This window comes from Triplophysa dalaica, chromosome 8 (assembly GCF_015846415.1).
Source record: "Triplophysa dalaica isolate WHDGS20190420 chromosome 8, ASM1584641v1, whole genome shotgun sequence".
Taxonomy (NCBI): domain Eukaryota; kingdom Metazoa; phylum Chordata; class Actinopteri; order Cypriniformes; family Nemacheilidae; genus Triplophysa; species Triplophysa dalaica.
In genome coordinates, this window is record NC_079549.1 from 22,215,501 (window position 1) to 22,239,745 (window position 24,245).

The window sequence follows — 24,245 nt, forward strand, 5'->3', positions numbered from 1 at the left end:
TAAAAATAAAAAGAAGAACACAAAATAACTTTTTATTTTTCAATGGTTTTAGGAGATTAAGATTAGGCCTATACCAACTAGATCTCACAGGATTTTCTTACTAGTTTTATAACTACTTTTCACTACTCTAATAAATGTATTATTCCTCCACCAGTCGGTGCAAAAGAAAATAGTACTAAAACACAATACTAACTTTGTATGTAAAACATGCATCAAAGTCATCTATTAAAAACAAATATTAGACCATCCCGTTTGTTGTGCTTGTAAACCACAGATTTACACATTCTATCCGAAAAATCGTATCTGCTTATTTAATACTTTAATAGGGCTGGGCAAAAATATCGAAAAATTGATCAGCTAATCGTTTTTTAAAATGCGGTCGATTCGATTTCCACATGCACTGAACATTCATTAATGTGAATGTTATTGCTGCTACTAACCACTAGACGTCACTTTTATTTTAACAAGGGGGAGATGGAGATGTTGCAACAGGGAGCGTATATGGAACTGTTTTTGTGCCAATAAAAATGACAAACACTTTAAAAAATGAACACATACAATGAGAAAGAAGAAAAATACTTTGATAATGAAAACAATAAACTCTATTGAAAGAAGTTGGCCTTGACATCTTTATTTTCTTCATTTATAAGACTTTATAAAAAATGACATGAATGGATGAGTTATTTCTTCTGGTAAATCTATCCAAATCTGAAGTTGACAAACATTTTGTCTGCTGGGACATATAATATTAATTCTAACCTTGATATTTTACACAATGTTAAAAGTTTGATAATTGTATGAAAGTTTACATTCTTACATTATTGACTGGTTTTAAATAATAAGCAGCATAACACTTTAACAAGAAAACATTTTTATTCTGTGATTCTCGTTCACTGTTAAAAACAACTGTAGGATTTACGAAAAAATTTGTTCATTTGCACATTTTTTTCACACAGTTTAAGTACAGTCTTTTGTAATGTTTTTAACAGTTATTTAAGCAATAATTTAATTAAAAATCAGTGTGCAAAAACACAAAAATAAGTTGTTTCTTACAGTGTTGTCCTCTGGATGCTTTGTTACATATTTTTATTATTTTTGATCGTTTCTGTGTTGCCTGGGTAATGGAGGGTCACAGCTACCTTGAAGATCAAAAGTTGCTGTCAATAAATCAATGATTTTTTATTATTATATGACTAATTTAAATAATAAATAAATCTCTTCTCAATCAAACTTCTCAGTTTTAACTATAGTTAGTTATCAAATTGTACTGTAGATCATAGTAGTCTGACCCAAGAAGGAATCAACACATCTGTCAACGTATTAAACTTTGGCTTGACTTCTCTACTGTTCTGAGGTTTGATCTAATTCCAGAATGTCAAGAACTCTCATGAGATATGATAAACGCAGTCCCTATGTCTGGACTTCTCTCAAGGAGCATTACTGAGAAAGACACCTTGAAATAATTATTTTCATCAAAATGCAACACTATGAGATGTTTTAATTCAATATATATATGAAGTGTCTCATGCATCAAAGAATTTGCAGTCAGTTTAATACCCGGTTTTAACTTTACTTAAAGGGATCACCCTAAAATGAAAAGTCTGACATGAATCACTCACTCTCTAGTTGTTCCAGACCTGTGTAAATTTTGTTTGGTTGAACACAGAGAAAGATATTTGGAAGATTCTTGTAACGTTCTTGGCCACCATTGACTACCATAGTAGGAATTAGTAGGAACAATTGTTGTCAAACGTGCCTAAGAACGGTTAGCTGTCCTACATTCTTCAAAATATCTTCTTTTGTGTTCAACAGAGGAAATAAAGTAAATTAATTTTTCCAACTATAGTCAAATGGTGATTTGTTTACTCTTCGAAGGCTGTATCACGTAGCCCTCCTTTGAAGTGTTGCCATGTTCATTTATTTTTAAGCACTTTTCATGCTTGATATTTGGTCTTTAGCTCACAAAGCTCAGCACTTTATTTGTAAAAAAAAGCTCAGTTACGGATATTTGCGTTGTTGTGGTCTTATAAAATATAGTATATTTGGATTTTTTAGGTTTATTTTCGGTTAGTCTTTGTTTTATGTTTTCATCTATAAAGATCTGGCAACATGTTACTTTAACAGATTGTGAAACAGGCTACACATTTGATTTTACAACATACACACTATTTATTTAATTTATGTACTCTCATTCTCTCTTGATTTCTCAATATGTCATGAGTGTACACAGATTAATAATCAAATTAAAAAACGATTTAAATATTTAACCTTGGATAGAATGAAATACAATTATAGTTCTTTATTTTAGACAACCAAAGGCCTTCAAGATGGAATTTACAGTCATAATTGAATATGTGTGCTGCTAATACAAAACAGACCATCAATTAAATGTGCTTTCTAGGAATCAGGAGTGGATGGGGTCATCCTCAGATCCAACAAAACCAGATTCATCACATAAACAAAAGACTCTTCAGGCAGGGATGTGACTTGATTTTTCCACTAAGGTTTGGTATGTCGACTTTTAAACAAGTCAACAATCAAATCTCACAATGTCGTAGAACAGACACAGTTCATTTATCCGCATATTATACACTCTTTTACAAAAATCCATATTTTATCATATAGTTTTAAACTCTCAGTAAACTTTGTTTCTGGATGGAGACAATCTGTATTGATTATATCAATTTGTGCTCAGCATTTTCATAACAACATAAACACAATCAATACTTTCAATTTTCTCCGTTTATTATCTGTTATCATGCCATGTGTGTCTGAACTAAATATGTTTTTACATAATTCAAGCATAACCAAGAGCATAGTAATAATTGACAGTAAATTGCCATTGTTAAGATAAAGATAAATTTACTCAAGGCAAGGTCACCCGCGTCTTACGATTGCTGTACTGATAGAAAACTTTATACTCCCATTAAAATGATAACATGTGTCATTCGAAACAATATATAACAACCTTTTATAGGTCCGTCCTCATTCATGTGCTTAACAGATGAAACGGCATGACATCAACCAAGACTCTTGTTGTCTGTTTCAATTCAATTCAATTCAAGTTTATTTATATAGCGCTTTTCACAATGTGTATTGTTTCAAAGCAGCTTTACAGGGGCAAACAGGAAAAACAGAAAAGTTAAAACACAGCACAGTGCATGGTATTTATACAACGAGTAAGTTCATTCTAATAAATAACATCTAATTTCTAAATAAATAAATGAATGAATGCAGTCTCCCGGTGAGCAGGCCAACACTGCCCTGCTGTGGCGAGGAACCCAAACTCCAATGATTGATTAATGGAGAAAAAAACCTCGGGTTTGATCAGGTAGCAAAACATTTTTATTTAATAGTTAGATATTTGATCAATTCAGCATATACGGAGAACTTTTACATGATTTTTTTGCAATTCATCTATAAAAAAACAGAAAAAAATAGACACTAATAAAATGTATAATATAACGATGTTACATATATGTTATATTGTTCAATGTTATGGTGACACTTTGTATCACTAATCCATAATATTTTACGCCAACTGCAATGTGATATTTACAGGAAAATTGACATTTTACATGCACGCCACTGGTTTTTATGTTTGTTTTGATTTGCACAGGTTTGTAAATCATCCGAAACATAATGTATACGAAAAAAAACTTAAGCGAACAGAAATTGTTTGGTGATTATTGATGATACTATACTTCACATTCAAAATTGTCTCTCAAGAGCAATGTCCTCCCCTTTAGGACGTTTTGTTTTCTTGGCTGCCTTGACAACTCCTAACAGTAAGATCACAACACCGACCACACCAATAATAGTGAGACTAAAAAGAGCATTGAGAGCCACTTCAGCATCCGGACCCGGTACGTCCAAACCCAAGAAATTCACAGACAGCTTCCCGACAGGAGGAGGAGGAGTCGTCGCACCTGTTGAAGAAGAGTCTGTTAGAAAGATGACAGACATATAGACAGAACTAATATAAAGACAGACAGACAGTACCTGTGTTGCCATCTTCAGGATCATGAACCTCACATTCATGAGGACCTTCCGTTGGGTTTACGAAGCCATTGCAGCTGACAAGTGTAGCGTAGTGCCAGACAGATTTTTTAGGAATTCGTGGTAAATTGGGATCTGAACGATTTACGTAGAAAAGGCCAAATGTTTCGTCATAGCCTGCACCCCATTCCAGGTTGTCCATCAGGGACCAGGCCGCATAGCCACGCATGTCCACTCCATCCAGCAGATACGCTGAAAGACAAAAATTTTAAAATAAACAACAACAAAAAACAATAAAATAAAATAACCAAAAAAATGCAATGCAATAAATTAAAATAAAAACCATTCTGTACCTTTCAGCACCTGATTGATGTAATTTTCATAGTAGTGGATACGTGAGATATCATTCAAATTCACCGGACCTCTTTCTGACACTCCATTCTCAGTTATGTATACTGGAGGGTTTCCGTATTCCTCCTTTATGAAATTCAAAATCTTTCGGAATCCCGGAGGGTTAACTTTCAACCAGAAGGACCCAGATTCCAGCCATGTGCGATCAGAAATAACTGCTGACCCTCTGGTGTAGATTTACATTATAAAATAATGACAAATGAGAATCATCATAACAAATCGAATGATGGAGCTGAAATATGACTGTGTTTTTAATTCTCACCTGTCTGCATCATAGTGTTGAAGGTCACCGTAGTCCACATTAAAGGCCAAGACCGTGGTGTAGTGGTTGAATCCAAAATAATCATGAGTGCCCTTAATTCGCTCTATTTCGGCTTGGGTAAATTCTGGAAGCCTATTTGAGGAAACACGCTTTAGCAATTGAATACATGCATCCAAAAGCTTCTTTACAAGCAAGGGAATGGTCTATTTACCTCGATTTAGGTAAACCACCTATCAAGCTTCTCTCTCGAATTCTATCCTTCATTACATCACTATAATCTCCATTAAAAACTGGATGAGCGAACCAGCCAATCTGGAACTGTTGTGATATTCATGTTAATGAAAGCATGTGGTTACATAAAATACACAGATTGAGAAATGACTAAATTGAGAAGTGTACCTGAATGGTGCGTCTGGCAGCATCCACGTCTTCTTGTTTGTACGGATTTCTTGGTTGAGCCCAGTCAGAGTTCACAGTCATGCCAATAACGCCCCCTTGTGTTGCACGGTACTTCTCATCATACAGGTGCCAGGCCTCCGCGTGAGCCTTCAGGAGGTTGTGCGCCACAATATAAGGTGCCGTGGCGGGTAAAGATATACCTGAACGGACATCACAAACTTCTGTTATAAAATTTCTACATCCAAGACAGCATTCTCAAAACTGTCAGGTAGAAGCAAAAGCTATCAGCTGTGGTTTTAAAGGGACAGTTCACCCAAAATGTAAAATGTCATGATTTAGCCCAGTAGTTTATCAAACTTTTCATGGACGCGCAACCCTGGAAACTCATTTAAAGAACTACCGTTCTGTATATATATATATATATAGAAGCCTAAAATACCTGTAAATGACAGATTGATCTCAAGAGATCAGGGCCCGCATGTATAAAGCTACTTAATTAAAATTTTGCAAAATTCTAAGAATTACATCATTTTACAAGCCAAATTACTTTTGAATTAGGATATTCATCTTTGATATCAACAAAACATTTTTACTAGTAATTTAATTTGGCTAATTTGGCTTGCCACATAAGAAAGCCATTTTAGATATCTACAATTACTTTCAGACTTTTACAAGTAAGAATTGCATTGCTGATATCTGAAATTCAATTTGAATGGCAGTCTTTTGTGATATTTAACTAGTTAAAATGCAATTACAGATATCAAGAATTACGTTTTTTACGTTTTCACATCCTGAGAATGATTAAAAGCTAATTTGGCCTGCCATAGCATACTATTGTAAATCAGGGTAAGGTAGGCAGAGGGTTTTCAACATTGATTGTTATAAAGCCTACGTTTATGTACATTGATTTATTTTCTTCCCAATAACGAAATTTTGGTCAGAAGTTAAGAATCAGTCGTAAACTTTACTGAAAGTCCAACTACTTACTAAAAATGTTTTAGGTCAAAGTTAAAGACTGCTCCTAAGATTTTATTGGACGTTTTATACATACAGAACCTGATTATAAATGAACAACAGTGCTGATTAAAGCAAAAAAAAAGAACCATCGCAAAATTAATGGTTTCCATTAAAATACCATGCACAGGACCCCCTCAGCTTCACATTCAGCTGCAAATTCCTATGTAAAATGTATAGAATAAAGCAATGTAAGTCGCTTTGATAAAAGCGTCTGCCAAATGCCTAAAAGTAAATGTAAATGTATAGCCCACAGTTTGAAAATGCTGAGTTAAAGGAATAGTTCAACAACCACAAAAAATCTGTCACAACTTATTCACCTATATGTCATGTAGACTCTTTCTTCTATGGAACACAAATTAGGATATTTAAAAAAATGGTTTGAACCCAAACAAAAGAAGTCTATAGGGGTCAATCTTTTTGGTCATCCATGTTTAATGACATGAGGAGAGTATATGATGTAAGAATCCTTTCATATTTATCATACCTGGTGCTGCAGCTCCGAAACCATATCCATTCAGCGCAACGTTGAGGGGTTCATTTAAAGTCATCCAGAACTTGATTTTGTGTCCCAGACTGTTAAATATAATATCAGCATAGTCCCTAAATCTACTAACAACCGTTTCATTCTGCCAGCCTCCAACATCCTCAAGGGCTTGAGGTAGATCCCAATGGTACAGAGTCGCCTGCAAATTGAACACATTAATACTTGTTAAACAAATGAGTCAAAATTTTTGAAATTATAAATAATACAATTAATATCTAGTGTAGTGATTTTAAGGAAAAAAATGCACAAATATTTTGATTCAAAAATTTCATATATATTAGATTCTAACATTTCAAACCCATGCACTTGAAGGAAATAATTTTGTAACAAAAACTATTAATTTTTTTCATTTTAGTTCTATCATACCTGTGGTTGGATATCGGCCGCCAAAAGTGCATCCACAAGTCTATGATAATAGTTGAGTCCAGCTTCATTAATTTTACTGTTTGTTCCATCAGGAAGAATCCTGGGCCATGAAATTGAGAATCTGTAATTTTTGACCTTCATCATTTTGATAAGGTTGACGTCTTCATCGATCTTAGTATAGCTGTTGCAGGCGATGTCACCGTTTGCATCGTTTGCGATATTTGACGGAGTATGTGTGTATTGGTCCCAGATGCTGAGACCTTTCCCGTCCGCTCTCCAGGCTCCCTCTATCTGTGATGTTATAGCACAAAAACAGACTTAAAGATTCGCAAAAATCAAATAATATGCTTGATCTAAGATTAAACATTTACTGGTTGTAATAGACTTTGAATTGACCTGATAAGCGGCTGTTGCTGTGCTCCAGACAAACCCTTCCTTAAAATGTCCATGTATGATTCTCTCCTCCTCTGTCATTGGAAAGCCATTATTTCTCATGATATCAAAATAGAGGTGAGCCGAGCGTTTTGGAGTTCTCGGTCGACTTGGGTGCTTGAAGTCCACGTAGTTAAGTCCATAGCCGACGTTGTAGCCATTCAACCACTCAAAAGAGTCCATTAGAGGGCTAGCGACGTATCCCTTCAGACGCACTCCATCCAGGTTGTGTGCTAAAAAAACATCAAATGTTAACATGTGCCAAGTTCAACGGTTCAAGGTATTACAAATTATACCAAGCATACCTTTGAGAGCTTCATCAATGTATGTCTTCAATGAGAATATTCTATCTGTGTCATCTGTCGTAAAAGCATTGCTCGTTGACACACCATTTTCTGTGATGTAAACCTCAGGATCTCCATATTCCTCCTTTATCCAGTTCAAAAGTCTCCTGAGCCCCCAACTTACAGCTTTCTGATCTTGAACAGCCGTATCTAGAGCTCCATCTGCCTCTTGCTTAATAACATCCTGATCGTTCTGATAACTGGCAGGAGACAGGCTGATCGTCGCATGACGTACGACTTTGGTCGTGTACGTATTAATACAGAATACGTCAGCTGTGCCTTGGATGTAGGCTTTGTCTTCATCTGTAAAAGTTGGCAAGCGAGAGCCTTTCGAGCCTTGGAGTTCGGTCTTGTTGCTAACCTGCCACTTCATGGCATCGGGATAGTCGCCGTTCTTAAAGATGGGATGTGCGAACCAGCCCAACTGGAATTGGAGGGCTCGATCAGCAGCCTCCACCTCTCGGAGGACGGTGACATCTTTAGGTTCCACCCATTCGGCATTCAGACTAATGGACACCAGCCCTTTTTGAGTCGCTCTGTATTTATCGTCATAGGTGTGATACGCTTTCGCATGAGCTTTTAGAAGGTTGTGCGCAACCCTGTACGGAGCATCTCCAGGATGCTTGATGTTGGGTGGAATCAGGCCCAGTCCGTATCCAGACCATGCAATTGTGTGGGGTTCATTTAACGTGATCCAAAACTTCACCCTGTCCCCAAAAGTTGCAAAGCAGAAGTCACAATACTCATTGAAAATGTTCATCATATCAGGGTTTTCCCAGCCGCTGATGTCTTGTAAAGCTTGTGGTAGATCCCAGTTGTAAAGAGTGACCATGGGTTGGATATTATTCGCTACGAGGCCATCTATAAGCCTATTGTAGTAATCCATGGCCTTCTGATTAAGAAAAGATGTAGAACCTTTCGGAAAGATTCGAGACCATGAAATTGAAAATCTATAATTTTTAATTTGTAAAGCTTTTAACATGTATAGATCCTCATCGATTTTATTATAACTGTCACAAGCCACGTCTCCGTTGTCATTGTTTGGGATACTACCAGGTTTTTGAGTAAACGTGTCCCACACGCTAGCTCCCTTTCCATCTGCGTTCCAGCCGCCTTCAATCTGATAAGCTGAAGATGACACGCCCCACTGGAAGTCTTCCGGAAATGATCCATAGTGATAGAGCTGTCTCTCAAACTTTGTCTGGGGAGAGAATTTTTCCCAAACCACTTTGGATGTTGAAGGAACTTCAGATGGTGGCAGAGCGGGAAGCCTTGAGTTCTCCATTTCATTGCCATAGATTTGCGCTGCAGGTTTTGAATGAGTTTCTGCGAATCCATTTCTCTCAATTAGCTTTGAGTAGTAATATGCTGATGATTTGGGAGTTCTCGGCCTATCAGGATCTTCAAAATTCACGTAGTGCAAGCCAAACCGTTGACTGTAGCCCTGAGGGCCCTCAAATCCATCCATTAGGGACTGCACTGTGAACCTTTGGACGTTCACTTCATCTATCTGCACAGCTTTGAAATCAAAAAAGAAGTTGGTCAGTCTGATTTTTGACAGAATTTTTGCACTGATTTACTACTTAAGTTATATATATAGGAGGCATTACAGTTGGATGGTTTGGAGTCGCTTACTCTTTATTAAGATTTTGTTCAACAAACCTTTTAGATGAACTATTCCTTTAATATATCATCTTATCTTTAATTGTTGGTCAATTCTCCTTTATGATAATTACCTTTCATTGCCTCATTAATGTAAGCTTTGAGGAAGTCAACACGCTGGGTGTCGTCGAACACATCACCGCTGTACTCAGTGGGCATGCCATTCCCTGTGATGTAGATGGGCACCTTTGTGATGGATGTGTACTCTACAGAGATGTAGTTTAACAAACGGCGTAGCCCCCAGGGAACAGAATGGATGTGATCAGAAGACGTGTTGGGCCAGGTGGGGTCAACATCTACCTTAAAATCCCCCACATTATTAAGTCCAGGATCACAACTACCTACCACCTCACTTATCAGTCGGGTAGTGTAGTGGTTAAGCCCAAAGAAATCAGCTGTGCCTTGAATTCGTTTCATCTCCACATCAGTAAAAACAGGGAGTCTTGCTAGTTCTTTGCCACAAAGATTGTTTTTATTCTTAATTTTATCTTTAAGAACTGCTGAATAGTCTCCATTTACAAATATGGGGTGAGCGAACCAGCCCAGCATGAAGTTTAAATAGCGCACGGCTGCTGCACTATCCTGTGAACTTGAAGGATTTTTTGGCTCCGTCCATTCAGAGTAAAGCGCGATGCCAACTTTTCCATTCTGCGTGTTTCTGTATTTATCATTATAGGTGTGCCAGGCTTCAGCATGAGATTTCAGAATATTGTGTGTAACCTGGCCATGAAACAAAACAAAGACTTTTTAAAATCTAGACAATAGCATATTACTTTGCACATTATCAGATGGAAAGACACACCTGGTATGAAGCTATTACTGGGTCTTTGATACTCGGAGGATGTTCTCCTGTTCCATACCCAAAGTTACTCACAACCCAAGGGATGCCAAATGTATTCCATGTTTTTACTCTAGCTCCATATCGAGAGAAACAAAAGTCTGCAAATTCTTTGAAAGCTTCCACGATGGATTCATTGGTCCAGCCTCCTTGTTCCTGCAGAGCTTGAGGAAGATCCCAATGATATAGGGTAACGGTTGGTTCTATGCCCGATTGTAAAAGCTTGTTAATCATATTGTCATAATACAACGCCCCTTTTTCGACCAAACTTTCCTTGCGTCCATTAGGGAAAATGCGAGCCCAGGATATTGAGAACTGGTAATGTGGGGCCTGCATACCCCGAAGCAGATACACATCATAGTCCACCTTGTGATAGCTGTCACAGGCCAAATCGGTGGTCTGGTTGCCAAACACGTGATCTTCATGGCTAAACCGATCCCATATGGTCTCACCCTTCCCAAATTCAGACCAGCCGCCCTCTACTTTGAAACTCTCACTGGAGACAGACCACTGAAAACCAGCAGGGAATGAGCCATTGAGGAACTGATCTCGCACCGCTTCACTTTGAGTTTTGAACTTCTCCCACACCTTCTGGTATGAAATATCTGCTTTTTCATACTCATTCTGCAACCTAAACGACAAAATAGACAAGCTTACTACAGAGACTTTGAAAGTGTTCGAGTCTTTATAAGTCACTTGAATTGAATTTAAACTCACTTATCTATACATTTTACAACAGTTTACTATAGTAAATGCTACAGTATACTTTAATGCTCATATGGTAAGGTTCAAAAACAATAATATCTAGGAATTTTACTACAGTAAACAACATTTAATGCTACAGTATATTTGAATATTTGCTATAATATCTAGGATGTTTGCAACAGTTTACTATAGTAAATGCTACAGTAACTTTAATATTTACTATGGTAAGGTTTACAAACACTATAGTATCGATTTATTTTTCTACAGATCACTATTGTACATGCTGCAGTTACTTTAATATTTACTATGGTAAGGTTTAAAACACTGTAATATCTAGGAATTTTACAACAGTTAAGAGTAAATTCTACTATAACTTTAATAATTCCAATGGTAATGCTTAAAACACTATAGTCTCAATGATTTTTACTCCAGTTTACCAAAGTAAATACACCAGTTTACTTTAATGTTTACTATGGCAAGGTTTAAAAAATACAGTATCTAGGAATTGTCCTAAGTTTTTTATACTGAATGCTACAGTAACTCCAATACTTACTATGGTGAGTTTAACAACCCTTAAGTTTCTATAAATTTGTACAACAATATACTAGAGTACTTACATTTGTCTGTTAGATGGTAATAGTTTTAAAACGTTAACAGAAAATGTGAAAATCCATTTGTTTTTTCATTAGCACTGCCAGAAATAAGCGCTTTGACATAACAGACGATTACATATAGTCCCCAACACACGACTGAATTTACAAAAATAACCCAGTTGAACATTTGACTGTATGTGTGTGTTTGCAAATATTTGTGTATGATTGATACCCTTTGAGTGTTTGTTCTTGATCTAAATTTCCAAAAAGTTGTGTGATGTCACAGCCCCTGATGTGAAGATCTTTGTGCTGTAAAACTGTAAGGAATAACAACAACCAGGTTATCGTCTGATATTTTGACTTTATCAATAACATCTTAGTCTTTCTTTGAACGTTTACCTCCAAGAAGACTGATAAGAGGCTGGAAATTATTTTCATTTTCATCGCAGTCCTTATTGGTCAACTCATATATAAGAATGGAGCGCTGACCACTCGCAGTCTGAAACAAGAATCAGTTTTAATACTTTGTCCAGACAGCCGGTTCCATCAATTTTTTAATATGTTTTTGAGTATTAGAGGTTATAAATACCGGGCTTTGTGCAAATGATAACATAAACCACTCACCTGCAATGCCTGCAAGTTCTCGGCCAGACTTTGCAATTTGCAGTTGTAAGGCATATGCACTGAGAGGAAATCCATATACACCTGTTAAAAAAAACAGAAATATGTGATGCATGCAATTATATTTTTTTCTGTTCATCAGCAATATCTATAAGATCTGCCCTTAACCGTTACCATGTTTTTTGACCCAAGTTGATGAATGGAGGAGACATCAGCGGCTCTGATCCCGAGAGACAAATGGATCCCTGAAAATCAAAGATGAGATGCAAACCATAAAATTACACAATTTTTAATCTTTGTATCCCCAAATTTTCTTATAAAAACAGAGACAATAGAGGGACATCGTGTCCCTGTATTGGGTGCTGCCATAATGGCTTCTGTCTTTTAATTTCTGTATTTTACCAACTCTGAAACTACGAAATAAAACCTTCCTTTTTACAAATTATTCTTTGGGAATATCTTGTGCTGTTGCAATTCTTTGTGTTTAGTTTTCATCAAATGATTTCAAAGAGTAACTCTTACATTTGGATATGAAAAGGTCTGTTTTACATATTAAACATGTATGAAGAATGTTACCTTTGAACTTTGGATGATAGAGTTTGTATATGTTTGCATGGGCCTGGAGAGCATTTCGAAGTTCTTCATCGTGAAGTTCATGCAGGTGACTGAAAGTGATAAACGTGTCCACCAGGTCTTTAAACGTGTCGAATGCAAATCCAACATATTGCTCAAACATCTGCACCACTAATGGATTCTCCCAGCCTCCATGTCTGCTTCGATAACGTTCAGGAACTGTGGAGCGGTGGAGGACCAACAGAGGTTTGATGCCTGATTCAGTCAGTTGCTTCACGAGCGTCTTGTAGCACGTCACGGTGTCTTCATGAGGCTGGTTGGGGTCACCTGTTGGAAGAACGTGGGACCAGGAGAGGGGAACTTTAAAGCGGTTTACCCCTCTCCTCTGGAGATCCTGGAAATGTTCTCTGGATTGCAATGGCAGTACTCTCCTGCAGTCAAAAACTGAAGCTCCCAAATCGGCCTCGAGGTCGGCGGTTAAAGGACCTGCAAGTAACATGAACTCTTGTTGTTCTGCATTACTGTAACACAACAACACAGCCGAGAGAGCAAGAGAAAACAAGCCCTGTATGTGCTTCATCGTGACAGGGAAGAATTAAACTCTGGAACTGATTTCACAGCTCTTTATAGCCACAAATGATAATCTATAAGATACATGTATCAGTGCTACTGTCATGAAATTTACCTTTAATCCAATAAGCAAGTTTATGATAGTCAATTAATTTTTATTACAAAGACCCTGAACTCAGATAACTGTGAGGTGATACTTCTCATAAGACCATGCCGTTACAAAGTGCACTAAAAAAAAGTATCAAAACACAGTAAACATTACCTTCTAGGGCGTAAACATATATAGAGCCACAGAATTTTTTTTAAGACAAAATTCTTTTATTATATTCATTTCTTTTATATAATTTTTTTTTATCGTAATTTGTGATCTAGGACTATACCAACTAGATCTCACGAGAATTTCGAACTTCTTTTCATGGTTGCTTATTTGTTTGAATTTGTACAGAGTGAATTTACAAAAACGTCTGATTATTAACCTCCCCTAACCTGTGCAAAAGTAAGTAGCAGTGAAACACACAAATAAGATTAACAAATTAGTAAACACAACATTTGTAGGCCTACATGTGTTTTATAGAAACAGTTCAGAAAAACAATTTGATTGAAAGTGCCTGACTTGTCCACGTCTTCCATGCGTCTTGGCATTCTTTCATCCATGTGGGACTTTCACATTGCGGTTGGGTGACTTTTTCAACTCCTTAGGTTTTGGTTGGAATTTGACATGCACCAGATTTGAATTGGTAAAATTCAAAATGTAGAAATGCTGATTATGGGCAAAAATAGAGTTGTCTCCTCACTTTTTCACCAGGAAAAAAAACATTCTTTAGTTTCATGTCAACTTTTAAAGAAATATTTGACCATCTTGTTTGTTTTAACCGTATGCAGCCTTCTGTAAAGCAAGTCACACTTACAAAACATTTATGCATGGACTCCATTTCTAGTTTGTCTGCCTGCATAGAAATTAAGCACAGAAGACGATAATTGAAAACTGAAGTACTTTACTCTACAAGGACATAATGACCCATTAAGTGATTTTTAGAATTCGGAGATACAATGAAAATATTAAATGCCAACTTTTTTGTGAAACAGTTTCTTTAACCAAAATGATGAAATGGGCATATTTATGAAATATTGCTCATGTAGTAATAGTAGTGATAGTGCTCTTATATCACCGCCTCTGACGTAAGAGCACTATTACACAAATACGAGAGCAATAATTCATTTATGCAACAGTTTGATGGTGTTTGTAGATCACCGTCCTGATAGTGTTGGAACATCCCATAGCTTTCAGCCAGTCAGATTCAAGAACCAGAAAGAACTGTTGTATAACAATGTTTATTGATCAATTAAAAATATTGCTTATAAACTTAAAACATCCACATACCTTTACCAACTAGATCACACAAGAATTTCTTACTACTTTTCGGGGTAGCTTATTTGAATGAATTTATACAGTGTGAATTTATAAAAATGTCGGATTATTCGAAAAAGCATTACTGAAGCCCCTCCCCTAACCGGTGTAAAAGAAAATCGCACTAACACACAAATAAGATAAACACACCGTTTGTAGGACTACACGTGTATTATAGAAACAATTTGATTGAAAGTGCCTGATTTTTCCAAATCTTCGATGCATCTTGGCATTCTCTCATCCACGTGTGACTTTCACACGTACACACGTTGGGTGACTTTTTCCACTCCTGAGGTTTTGGTTGGAATTTGACATGCACCAGACTTGAATTGGTAAAATTCAAAATGTAGAAATGCCGATTATGGGCAAAAATAGAGTTGTCTTCACTTTCTCACCAGGAGAAAAATCAATTTTTAGTTTGAAGACATCTTTTAAAATAAATATTTGACCATCTTGTTTGTTTGCAGCCTTAAAAAGCAAGTCACAATTATGACTTGCTTAGAAATTAAGCACAGAAGACGATAATTTAATAGTGAAGTACTTCGCTTTACAAGGACATAATGACCAATTAAATGATTTCATCATTTTGAAACACAATAAAAATATTAAAGGCCAACTTTGTTAGACTATTTCTTTAACCAGACTTATGAAATGGACATTAATGAAATATCGCTTGCGTATTGATAGTGCTCTTATCAGAGCCTCTGACGTAGGAGCACTATCACACAACTATGAGAGCAATAATGTATTTATTCGACCATCTGAGGGCACACGTTTGTAGATTGTAGTGTTGGAATATCTTATAGCGCTCAGCCAATCAGATTTGAGAACCAGAAGGAACTGTTGTATAACAATGACTATTGATAAATTAAAAAAATAGCGCTTTTAAACTCCAAACATCCACATTCTGGTACGTAAAGGCATGGCCAATATCAAACTACAAGCTGTGTCCATTATGCTGTGTGCTCTACATACAAAACAACAAAATCAAACTTTAGTTCAAAATGTTTATTTTAGCATATCACAAAATACCATTTTACAAAAAAGTACAAAACATCATTAGAAAATACAAAAAAATGAGATGATGCTGACACATTTACAGAAGTAGAAAACCTGGCCAAAAGAGACATGCTTACATAATTGATCCAAGAAGATAAATTGCTCTTAATGTATAAAACGCTCTCTGGGTTTCAGTTCTGTGATCTTATTGCCATTACAAGTAAAACTGCATTTGGACTAACAAAATTTTGCATTTGCATAGAGGCAAAACATGTACACAGATGCAAACAGAAATATGTATTCATAACCCAAAAAGATACAGACACTGAAAACCAAATACATGAAATGTTGTTATAGAAGCGAGACATTTTACTAGTGCTTTCAACTGTTTGACAACACGAAAAACGCCTTGAAAGACATTCTCCAAAGAATAGCTTTAACCCTCAAAAAATTGAAACATAAGACTGACGCGATCATAGTTTACAGAGAAGCCTCTTAAAAATAGAGTGGCATATTTACCAAAATACTTCTCATATACAACTAACTTACGCAATAAGCAAATAAAACATAAAAAGCCTCTTTGTATGACAATAATTAAGATTTCACAAGTATTCAAGCATTTTCCAGGTTTCCATTTTGTTCATTTGGACAACAGGCATTAAGAACTGACTTCAAGGTCCCAGACGTAACACAAATCCGGTTTATTCTCACTCCGTAAACCCAACACATCCTGTCCTGTTAAATACAGCAGCCCGGCCCCCTTTACAAACATACACAAACTAACTGTGGTCCACTACTCAAACACAGAACTGTTCTAAACACACAAACTAAACTTCTGATGTCATCGAACACTGGCTCATCCGTCTTGTTTTGGAATGGCAAAGATAACATGTAAACTCCAGTTTTAAGGCATTTGAGATGCAACCCTTGGTACTTCCTAAGAAGAGTGGTAAACAAATGGAAGAACCACTGATTTCCTACATAAAAAAAAAAAAGATGGAAAAACAGAGACATTGCACAGCCGCCTAGTGAATGAGGAGTCCTTAAAGCGTAACATCTTCCTAACTAGCTTTTGGGTACTTTGGAGTATTAGGCAGACTGGCTAGAGTCAAGTACAACTGGCTTGTGAGATGGTAACTTGGCGTTTTCTTGCCATAATACTGCCTGGCGTGTTTTCATTTATTCACCAGTCCATACACATGTTCTCAGTCATCAGTCGCAAGTTGCTTTACGCACTTTAAGTATGCAAAAAAAAAAACACTAAGACTGTCCACTTTCCCAGGTGAGAAATGCCAACTACGGTTTGGGTGCTTAGCTGCACAGTAAAGCAGATGGTGGTCTCTCACTCAAGCACGGATCCCTACGAGAAAAAACAAGACAGAATTAAAAACATTTCAAGTATGCCACTTCACAATAACCACCGAAATGCAACCGTAATCATTTCTTTTACAAAACAAAAGGGCTGTCTGAGAAAAACATGTCGGATGTCTGATTTTAAATCACATTTACCTTTATCACCGGTGCTTCCTTTCTTCTCCTGAGCAAAGTTGAGTCGGTTCTGCTCGACGGCGGTGCCGTTTGACTCTGGACTGCTGCTGCGTGATGGACTGCTCTCTCCATTCTGATAGGCCAGATCCAGATGCTGCTGGGCCAGTTTCAGGTGTCTACGCAGCCTATCGATCTCTCTTGACGACGTCTCGTCACCAAAAGACTCTCGCCCCGAGTCGGCCAAATTATACACCGGTTTTATTCCCTTTTTTAGCGCAGTGTGGTACCCGGGTGGGGCGGAAGGCATCCGTGTACATATGGCACCACTTGGGCGAGCCATGGTGTGGTGGCGCGCCCGCCGCCGGAAAGCGTCACGGATCCCGCTGATGCCCAAATGAAGGATCTCCAGGAGCGTAAGCAACAAACAGAGGGCACTCACGGCATACATGATCATCAAGAAGATGGTTTTCTCAGTGGGCCGCGACACAAAGCAGTCCACCGTGTGCGGGCATGGGCTACGCGTGCACACGTACGAAGGCGCGACCTCAAAACCGTACAAAACGTACTGACCGAAAAGGAAGCCCACCTCGAAAATAATCCTTGAAAAGAGCTGCAGAACATACACCTTCATGAGCCCATCACGTTTTATCCTGCGGCGCCCGTCGTGTTTAGGAGAGTTCTTCTCTGGCTCTTTTTTGTCCTCCAGCAAGATCTCCTCAGACATCATGGGGTCTTCTACGCCATCGTCCTCTGCCTCTTCATATTCGCGGTTGGCCCCTCGCTTAACCATGGGCATGCACTTTCTGTTCCGCATTTTGTATTCCTCGTCGTTCATGCGGGCGATCTTATGCATTGCAAAGCCCAGATACATAATGGTGGGGGTTGCGATTAAGATGATCTGAAAAACCCAGAATCGGACGTGAGAGAGGGGAGCAAAGGCGTCGTAGCAGACATTCTCACAACCGGGTTGCTGCGTGTTGCAGACAAATTTGCTCTGTTCATCATAGTATATCGATTCTCCCCCCACAACAGTCAACACGATGCGGAAGACAATGAATAAGGTGAGCCAGATCTTGCCCATGAAGGTGGAATGGTTGGATATTTCATCCAAAAGTCGGGTTAAAAAGCTCCAACTCATGGTGCTTCTAGAGGGACCGCTGCCTTAGTGCTACAAGAGAAGAGAACAGCAATTAGAAATCAATGACAATTTAATATTTTACATGCCAAATGTTTTCCCTTCAAAATGTAGATGAGGTCCAATACAAACAACAAAGTCGTCTAAAAACTTAATTATCAAATAAAATTACATTAAAACTAATTGTGTGGTTGAATTTGATATCGCCAGGCTAAATAATCTTGTGTAGGACAATGATCTACAATAGTTAGATAATGACTCAACCAAAAACCACTAGATGGCACTGTTATACAATACAATTTTTCTTTATTCCCATTCCCAGTCTGCAGAAAGCAACAAAGCTAATACAAACTTCTTTAAATTGGAAAAACTGCTTCATTTGTCTCACTTTTGACCTAAATCGGTTTTTAAATATCAAATGTAAAGAAGACCAAAAAGTCCCTAAATTGGATTTGATAAAAAAAGCCAAAAAGGTCAAAATTAAGCAAGACCCCCAAACGTCTAAAGTGAAGATGGCCAAGTTAAATATGCCTCATACGAATGAGGTATTTACACACCATGATGATACCTGACCCCTGTGGTGTAGCACCTACTTATTAAATCCTTCAGATCTTAAGTGCTTCAGCAACCTTCAGTGCTTCAGCAAAGACAGAAAGACAAGAAATGTTGACCGAATGCCGCCTCAAATACCCTTGGCTGAACTAGTCAAAGTATCATTTTGACAATGAATTTAAACCAGGCGACTAAAATGGTTCAGTCACAACTTAACGCAAGTTGGGAGAAGATGGGGGTCATCTCAAGGTCCAATCAACTACTAATAACCGCTGAATCACAACCAACTCCACTGAGTAAACAACAGGCGCTTCGGGCACAGATGTGACTTGATTTTTCCACTGAGGCTGATGCGTGAACCGAGAAAAACATCTGCAAAAACAAACTCTCAAATGTCGTCCCAACTGAAGTTTCAATAAAGTCCTAAAGCAACTGGTAGTAATGTGCTGCCAATGGTCACAACATCGGTCCAAGGGTTTATTGGAGACAGTCGCACGGGAGGCATCAAATCACCGCAATTTGTACTCGATACAAAGGGAACATATCCGTTTGTAGCCAGCAGCACAATTGGCCGGTTGTCATTTGCAACATTCCACAGCTGGTGCCCAGTTGACCCTCAAATTGCACATAACCAAAGTCTAACAAGTCTCCACACTCATGGCCCTGACCTGACACATTTTGCAAGATCGTTCTCATAATTCTTGAGCCATGAACACCCGTACCCTTTCTAACCATTTATGATAAATGGACAAGGGCTTTTTTGGTAAAAATGGATGTACTTAAATAGTGTACAATCCCTTAGTGTGCAAGCCTCAAGAATGATATCGGTTGGTTTAACTATACAGATGCATTTAGCCTTGCATTAAATATTTAATGCCTATCTGGGAAAAGTCCATCCTTTATGGAAAATCACAGAGAATTATGACTGAAAGACCCTTGATCCTCAGCACCTCCTAGCTCTGACCCCCCTCTGCAAGTCAAGCAACACCACACTGAGAAACCATTACCCAAGTCAGGTATTAACTTCCCAGAACAACGTGGCTTTGTGGAGACGTCTGAGAAAAAAGTTAATGTTCCAATCCAGACTCCTAAACTCAGCGGAAGTGGGGGAGACCAGTCCTCGACCCCCCCCCCAATTTTTTTTTCCTGTTGCGCGTTTTATTAACTTCTAGGTTTCCAACGTTAGTTAAAAAATATCTATAAAAATATCAAAGATCCATTAACTACATTAATGTGGTAAAATGCAAACTTTCACAAAAAAATATCTTAATTCAGAAAAGTGAGGATGTGGAAATATTATAATATAGGCCTGAAATAAGCCAGCGTGTGCCGCTGAGGGAACCATCTGGAAACGTAACGAAATATTTTTTCCACGGTTACGACGGCCACAAGGTCCTTTTTAGTTTTTATATCGAGTAAGAGGTCGACTATGCTCCAATTAAACAACTCGTTGTACAAATGTATGCGTATAAAAAACAAATGTTTAAAAACGCATGCTCTGTCGTTTGTCCTGGTCAAACCCGGGTTGATGCAAAGACGTCCTAAAAACAACTTAATCCTAAAAACATACCCGAAACAAATAAAACAAGAAGTTATTATAAAAAAAAAAAAACATGAGAAACTTCCGAAAGAAACATTTGTTTTACCAACTCTCCTGAAGCGCAACGTCACTCCCGACGCGGGCAGCAAACGGTCGCGCGCGTTTAACGTTAACTTACCTGATGTGAAGTGAATGGTGCCGCTGTCTAGCCCAAGAAAAAAGAACCAACATCCCAAACAGCATGCTGGCTTTTCCTTACAAACCGCACGCAGACTCAATATCGACCATAAGAGGCGTTTTCACCAAGAAAGTGCCAAGAAACTTAAAGGTCTGATATCTCTTCACATTTATCATTACACGATATTGTTCTCTGAGGCGACACACGATATCAGCATACAAAACTACAACACTAACTCCAGCGTTGAGATTTAACAGAAAATACTCATTTAAATTTACAAACATAGTACGAAGTGGCTATTTTGTATCCTAAAGACGTTTGGGTAAACGAAATGCCACTAAAAGCCGAGCGCTGGCGGTCCGACTCCGTTTCGGAGGGGTGAAACATACCTCGTTGTATCGATCTCCACACTTATCCGCAAGTACGTCCCGACTGTGTACAAGCTTGTGAAATTCACCACATCCCTCAGTAATCTCGATGATGAAACCACATTCTTATTAACCCATCCGTTTGAGTCCCGCTATCCCCTTTCCTCCTCGCACGCTGTCGGGGTTCATATACGCGTGAGGACAAAGAGAGGCTCCTGAAATGCTTCTGCTCGACTGCTCCTCCCGCCTATGTCTGTCAGCCCAACCCCTTCGGTCTGAAACCTGATACAAGTTTGTTTTTCTATTATGTGGTCGTTTTTTCCCTGTTTTGTTTTATTTTTATTCAATTTAACGATTTAGTTTGTTTTTATTACCTTAATGTTTTTCTTCATGTAAATGTAGGCCCAATATTTAAACTGAATCAAGAATTAAACCAAATCAAATCTCTAAAAGGATTAAACCAAAAAAGCCAAGACCGGCGAGACCATGTTAAATAATCATCCAGTGAACTAGCTGTATTGATCGGTCACTTGATTCAAACATCAAGTATAGTAGCCTAAACAGGACAGCCTAACACAATAAGCAATGTACGAACATGTATTTTTCCGCTTCTCGGTTTAAATAACGCAGCTTTCAACTGTCTACCATCTCTGTAGATTTTGATGAAGGATGACCTCTCATTTTTTCTATTGATTCATTTTAACTTTATTGGTAATACAATTTTGCAGTCTAGCTTTCTTCTTACTTTGGCTAGGACAGTTGTTGTTGAAAGGAACCTTTGAAAAACTGAATGGAGTTTAAATCTTTAAAATAGCACAGCGCTTGGTTTCGATATATCTGTGTTTGTCCTGAACTGCATATAGGACAGAAATATGATGAATGACAATACTGATCTGGTCTTTGGTTATATTTAAAAAAGCACTGTCAAAATAAGGTGTCTACCATCAATGTAGATTTTGATGAAGGATGACCTCTCATTTTTTCTATTGTTTAATTCTAAATGTGCAGTTTTAACTTAATCGGTAATATCATTTTGCAGTTTAGCTTTCTTCTTACATTGGCTAGGACAGTTAACTTGTTATTGAAAGGAAGCTAACTAAAGCAACGTTGCATGGTCACAAGAAAATTCCTGCAGTCAGGTGAGTTTTTCAAACACTTTTTGTTCGATTTAAAATGCCATCTTGATGTATGTAATTCATTGCCAAAAAGGAAACTTCTCAAAAAGAACAAGAGGAAACAAATCATCTAGATAAGCACAAACAGCTTTCCCTTTTCCTGCTGAATGGTGCTCGGAAGTTGTTGTTATTTAAGACCTTTCCTCCATTGCTTTTTTCACAGGATGAAACTGTAGGCGGTCTTCCCCATGTGGGTTTGTTTTTAACGGTGTAAATCAAATGGACCGACACATAGTCAACACCGGTTGGTTTCTGATGTTTTCAGTCTACAGTTGCAGGGAATCTAAATGACATTGCACACATAACCCAGATTTGGATTTTGGAAACATTTACAAACTATAAGATCAGCTACTGCAAACGATTTACATTTGTAAGACAAGGCAAGATACGCTCGCATGCAGGTTTGCTGTACTTGAGCAGTTTTGACTCTCTTAGAGAAGTCTTGCCAGGTTTGGTCTGACATTCTTTTGAAATCCAATCCAGGTGCAGTTAGTTTGGTAGCCCGTCAGAGAGAATTAGCACTTTGTGTCTTCTGGAATGTGATCTCCCCCAAGACATTACAAGTACATTGCTTTCAATAAAATTCCAAATAAAATTAGCAGTTCTTGCTAAAGCAAGCATCAATATTACTTTTGTTCATTCTTGGGGTTAGGAATTTCAACAAACTCTTTAAGTACTAAATTTTGGCATATTAATCCGCTTTGAACTGTTTGATGGTCGTACAGAAGGTTGTGTTGCTTAAACATGGTTATGGGTTGGTGGATGATAAGCGAAGCAAGACAATGCAGATGCAGGGATGACTGATGCAAGACAAGAGTGCACATCATGTTTACGTAAAGGTGTTAGCTGCTGCAAAAACTGTGGAATGCCATGACCACTGGCAACTTGCACTATATAGTATTTTCATGTCTTTTCAATAGTCGGCTTGGTGATCTTTATATTTTGAAGACCTTTGCCGTTTTGATTCTTTGAGAAACTGAATGGAGTTTAAATCTTATTTGGAGTTTGAGTCTTTAAAATAGCACAGCGCTAGGTTTCGATATATCTGTGTTTGTCCGGAACTGCATATAGGACTGAAGTACGATGAATGACAATACTGATCTGGTCTTTGGTCATATTTAAAAAAGCACTCTCAAAATAAATTTTTTTGTTAAACAAAATACAAAGTTTTCCGAAAGACTAAAGGTCATCAGCCATTTTCGAGTCAATTCAACTAGTCTTTGCCTCAAGGACCTTTTGTTCTTTTCTAATGCCACGGTGATTTTGAAATCGATTTAAAAAAAAATCCTTGAAATTGCTGTCTCATAGAGGGATCTAACAGCCTGTCAATCAGATAAAAAACTGTGTAATGTGGTTTATTTCATGGTATTTTTACTGCTAGCCACAATGTTTTTGACAAGAAAACAGACTTGTATATTCAAAACATGTGCAGGTCTAATTGCTCGCATCATAAAGTGAACCTCCACTGTAATTATTCCAAATGCATGTTGTTTAATAAACACAAATACTCTAAAAACACCTTCAGTTGACAGTCATTGTGGCCATATAACGCTAAATTAATGAATTTACTAATGTCATAAACATGCACCCATTTGTTAAAGTTTAATTTACAGTTTTGCAGGGAAGTAAAATGTGCCAACTGGCATTATCTCTACCACCTGTGTTGTAAATGGTAATTTGTGCTTCGCTTACAGTTTACTTTACTGCAACATGAAAGGCATAGTCATTTTAACAGATCCCTCACACTTAAAGCCCAGTTGTTAATTCTCTTAATACGTAACAGTGATTGTTGCTGTAAATCTTATGAATTTAACAGCGATTTCATATTTTAATGAGGCGTTATTGAGTTTGACCAACACAATCTCATGGCAAAACATATTTTTTTGTTTTTTGTGAATTTGTATGACCTTATTCATATATTTTAGCATGATTTGCGCCAGTGCCGCTAGGGTTAGGGCTTCATTATTACTTTTTATTGTGATTTACATTTACATTTATGCATTTGGAAGATGCTTTTATCCAAAGCGACTTACATTGCACTATCCTATAGATTTATACTAAGTTAT

The 24,245-nt window shown here is 37.6% G+C and overlaps 2 protein-coding genes across 2 annotated transcripts; both read right to left on the reverse strand.

The window, feature by feature from the left end:
- Positions 1 to 3,711: 3,711 nt before the first annotated feature.
- Positions 3,712 to 13,346, reverse strand: LOC130427691 (lactase/phlorizin hydrolase-like). Its single transcript, XM_056755306.1, has 17 exons — positions 12,770 to 13,346; positions 12,368 to 12,438; positions 12,197 to 12,277; positions 11,972 to 12,071; positions 11,758 to 11,889; positions 10,239 to 10,879; positions 9,511 to 10,156; positions 7,736 to 9,292; positions 7,395 to 7,663; positions 6,999 to 7,289; positions 6,573 to 6,771; positions 5,072 to 5,271; positions 4,884 to 4,990; positions 4,673 to 4,804; positions 4,353 to 4,576; positions 4,003 to 4,251; positions 3,712 to 3,929 (listed from the first exon to the last, which is right to left on the reverse strand). The coding sequence occupies exons 1-17, from the start codon at positions 13,344 to 13,346 to the stop codon at positions 3,712 to 3,714; spliced, it is 5,694 nt and encodes a 1,897-aa protein (XP_056611284.1).
- A 2,391-nt stretch (positions 13,347 to 15,737) lies between these two features.
- On the reverse strand, positions 15,738 to 21,233 carry gjc4b (gap junction protein gamma 4b). Its single transcript, XM_056755750.1, has 3 exons — positions 21,026 to 21,233; positions 17,253 to 18,399; positions 15,738 to 17,103 (listed from the first exon to the last, which is right to left on the reverse strand). Exons 2-3 carry the CDS (start codon positions 18,367 to 18,369, stop codon positions 17,090 to 17,092), a joined length of 1,131 nt encoding a protein of 376 aa, XP_056611728.1. The 5' UTR covers positions 18,370 to 18,399; positions 21,026 to 21,233; the 3' UTR covers positions 15,738 to 17,089.
- Between the last annotated feature and the right edge of the window lie 3,012 nt (positions 21,234 to 24,245).

Bases quoted from the DNA above. Each gene is read 5' to 3' on its own strand.
- gjc4b (XM_056755750.1), bottom strand. From the start codon at position 18,369: ATGAGTTGGAGCTTTTTAACCCGACTTTTGGATGAAATATCCAACCAT.
- LOC130427691 (XM_056755306.1), bottom strand. From the start codon at position 13,346: ATGAAGCACATACAGGGCTTGTTTTCTCTTGCTCTCTCGGCTGTGTTG. The intron at 11,890-11,971 runs GTAAACGTTCAA...TATTCCTTACAG, and splicing joins TCTTATCAGTCTTCTTGGAG to TTTTACAGCACAAAGATCTT. The intron at 9,293-9,510 runs GTAATTATCATA...TTGATTTCAAAG, and splicing joins CATTAATGAGGCAATGAAAG to CTGTGCAGATAGATGAAGTG.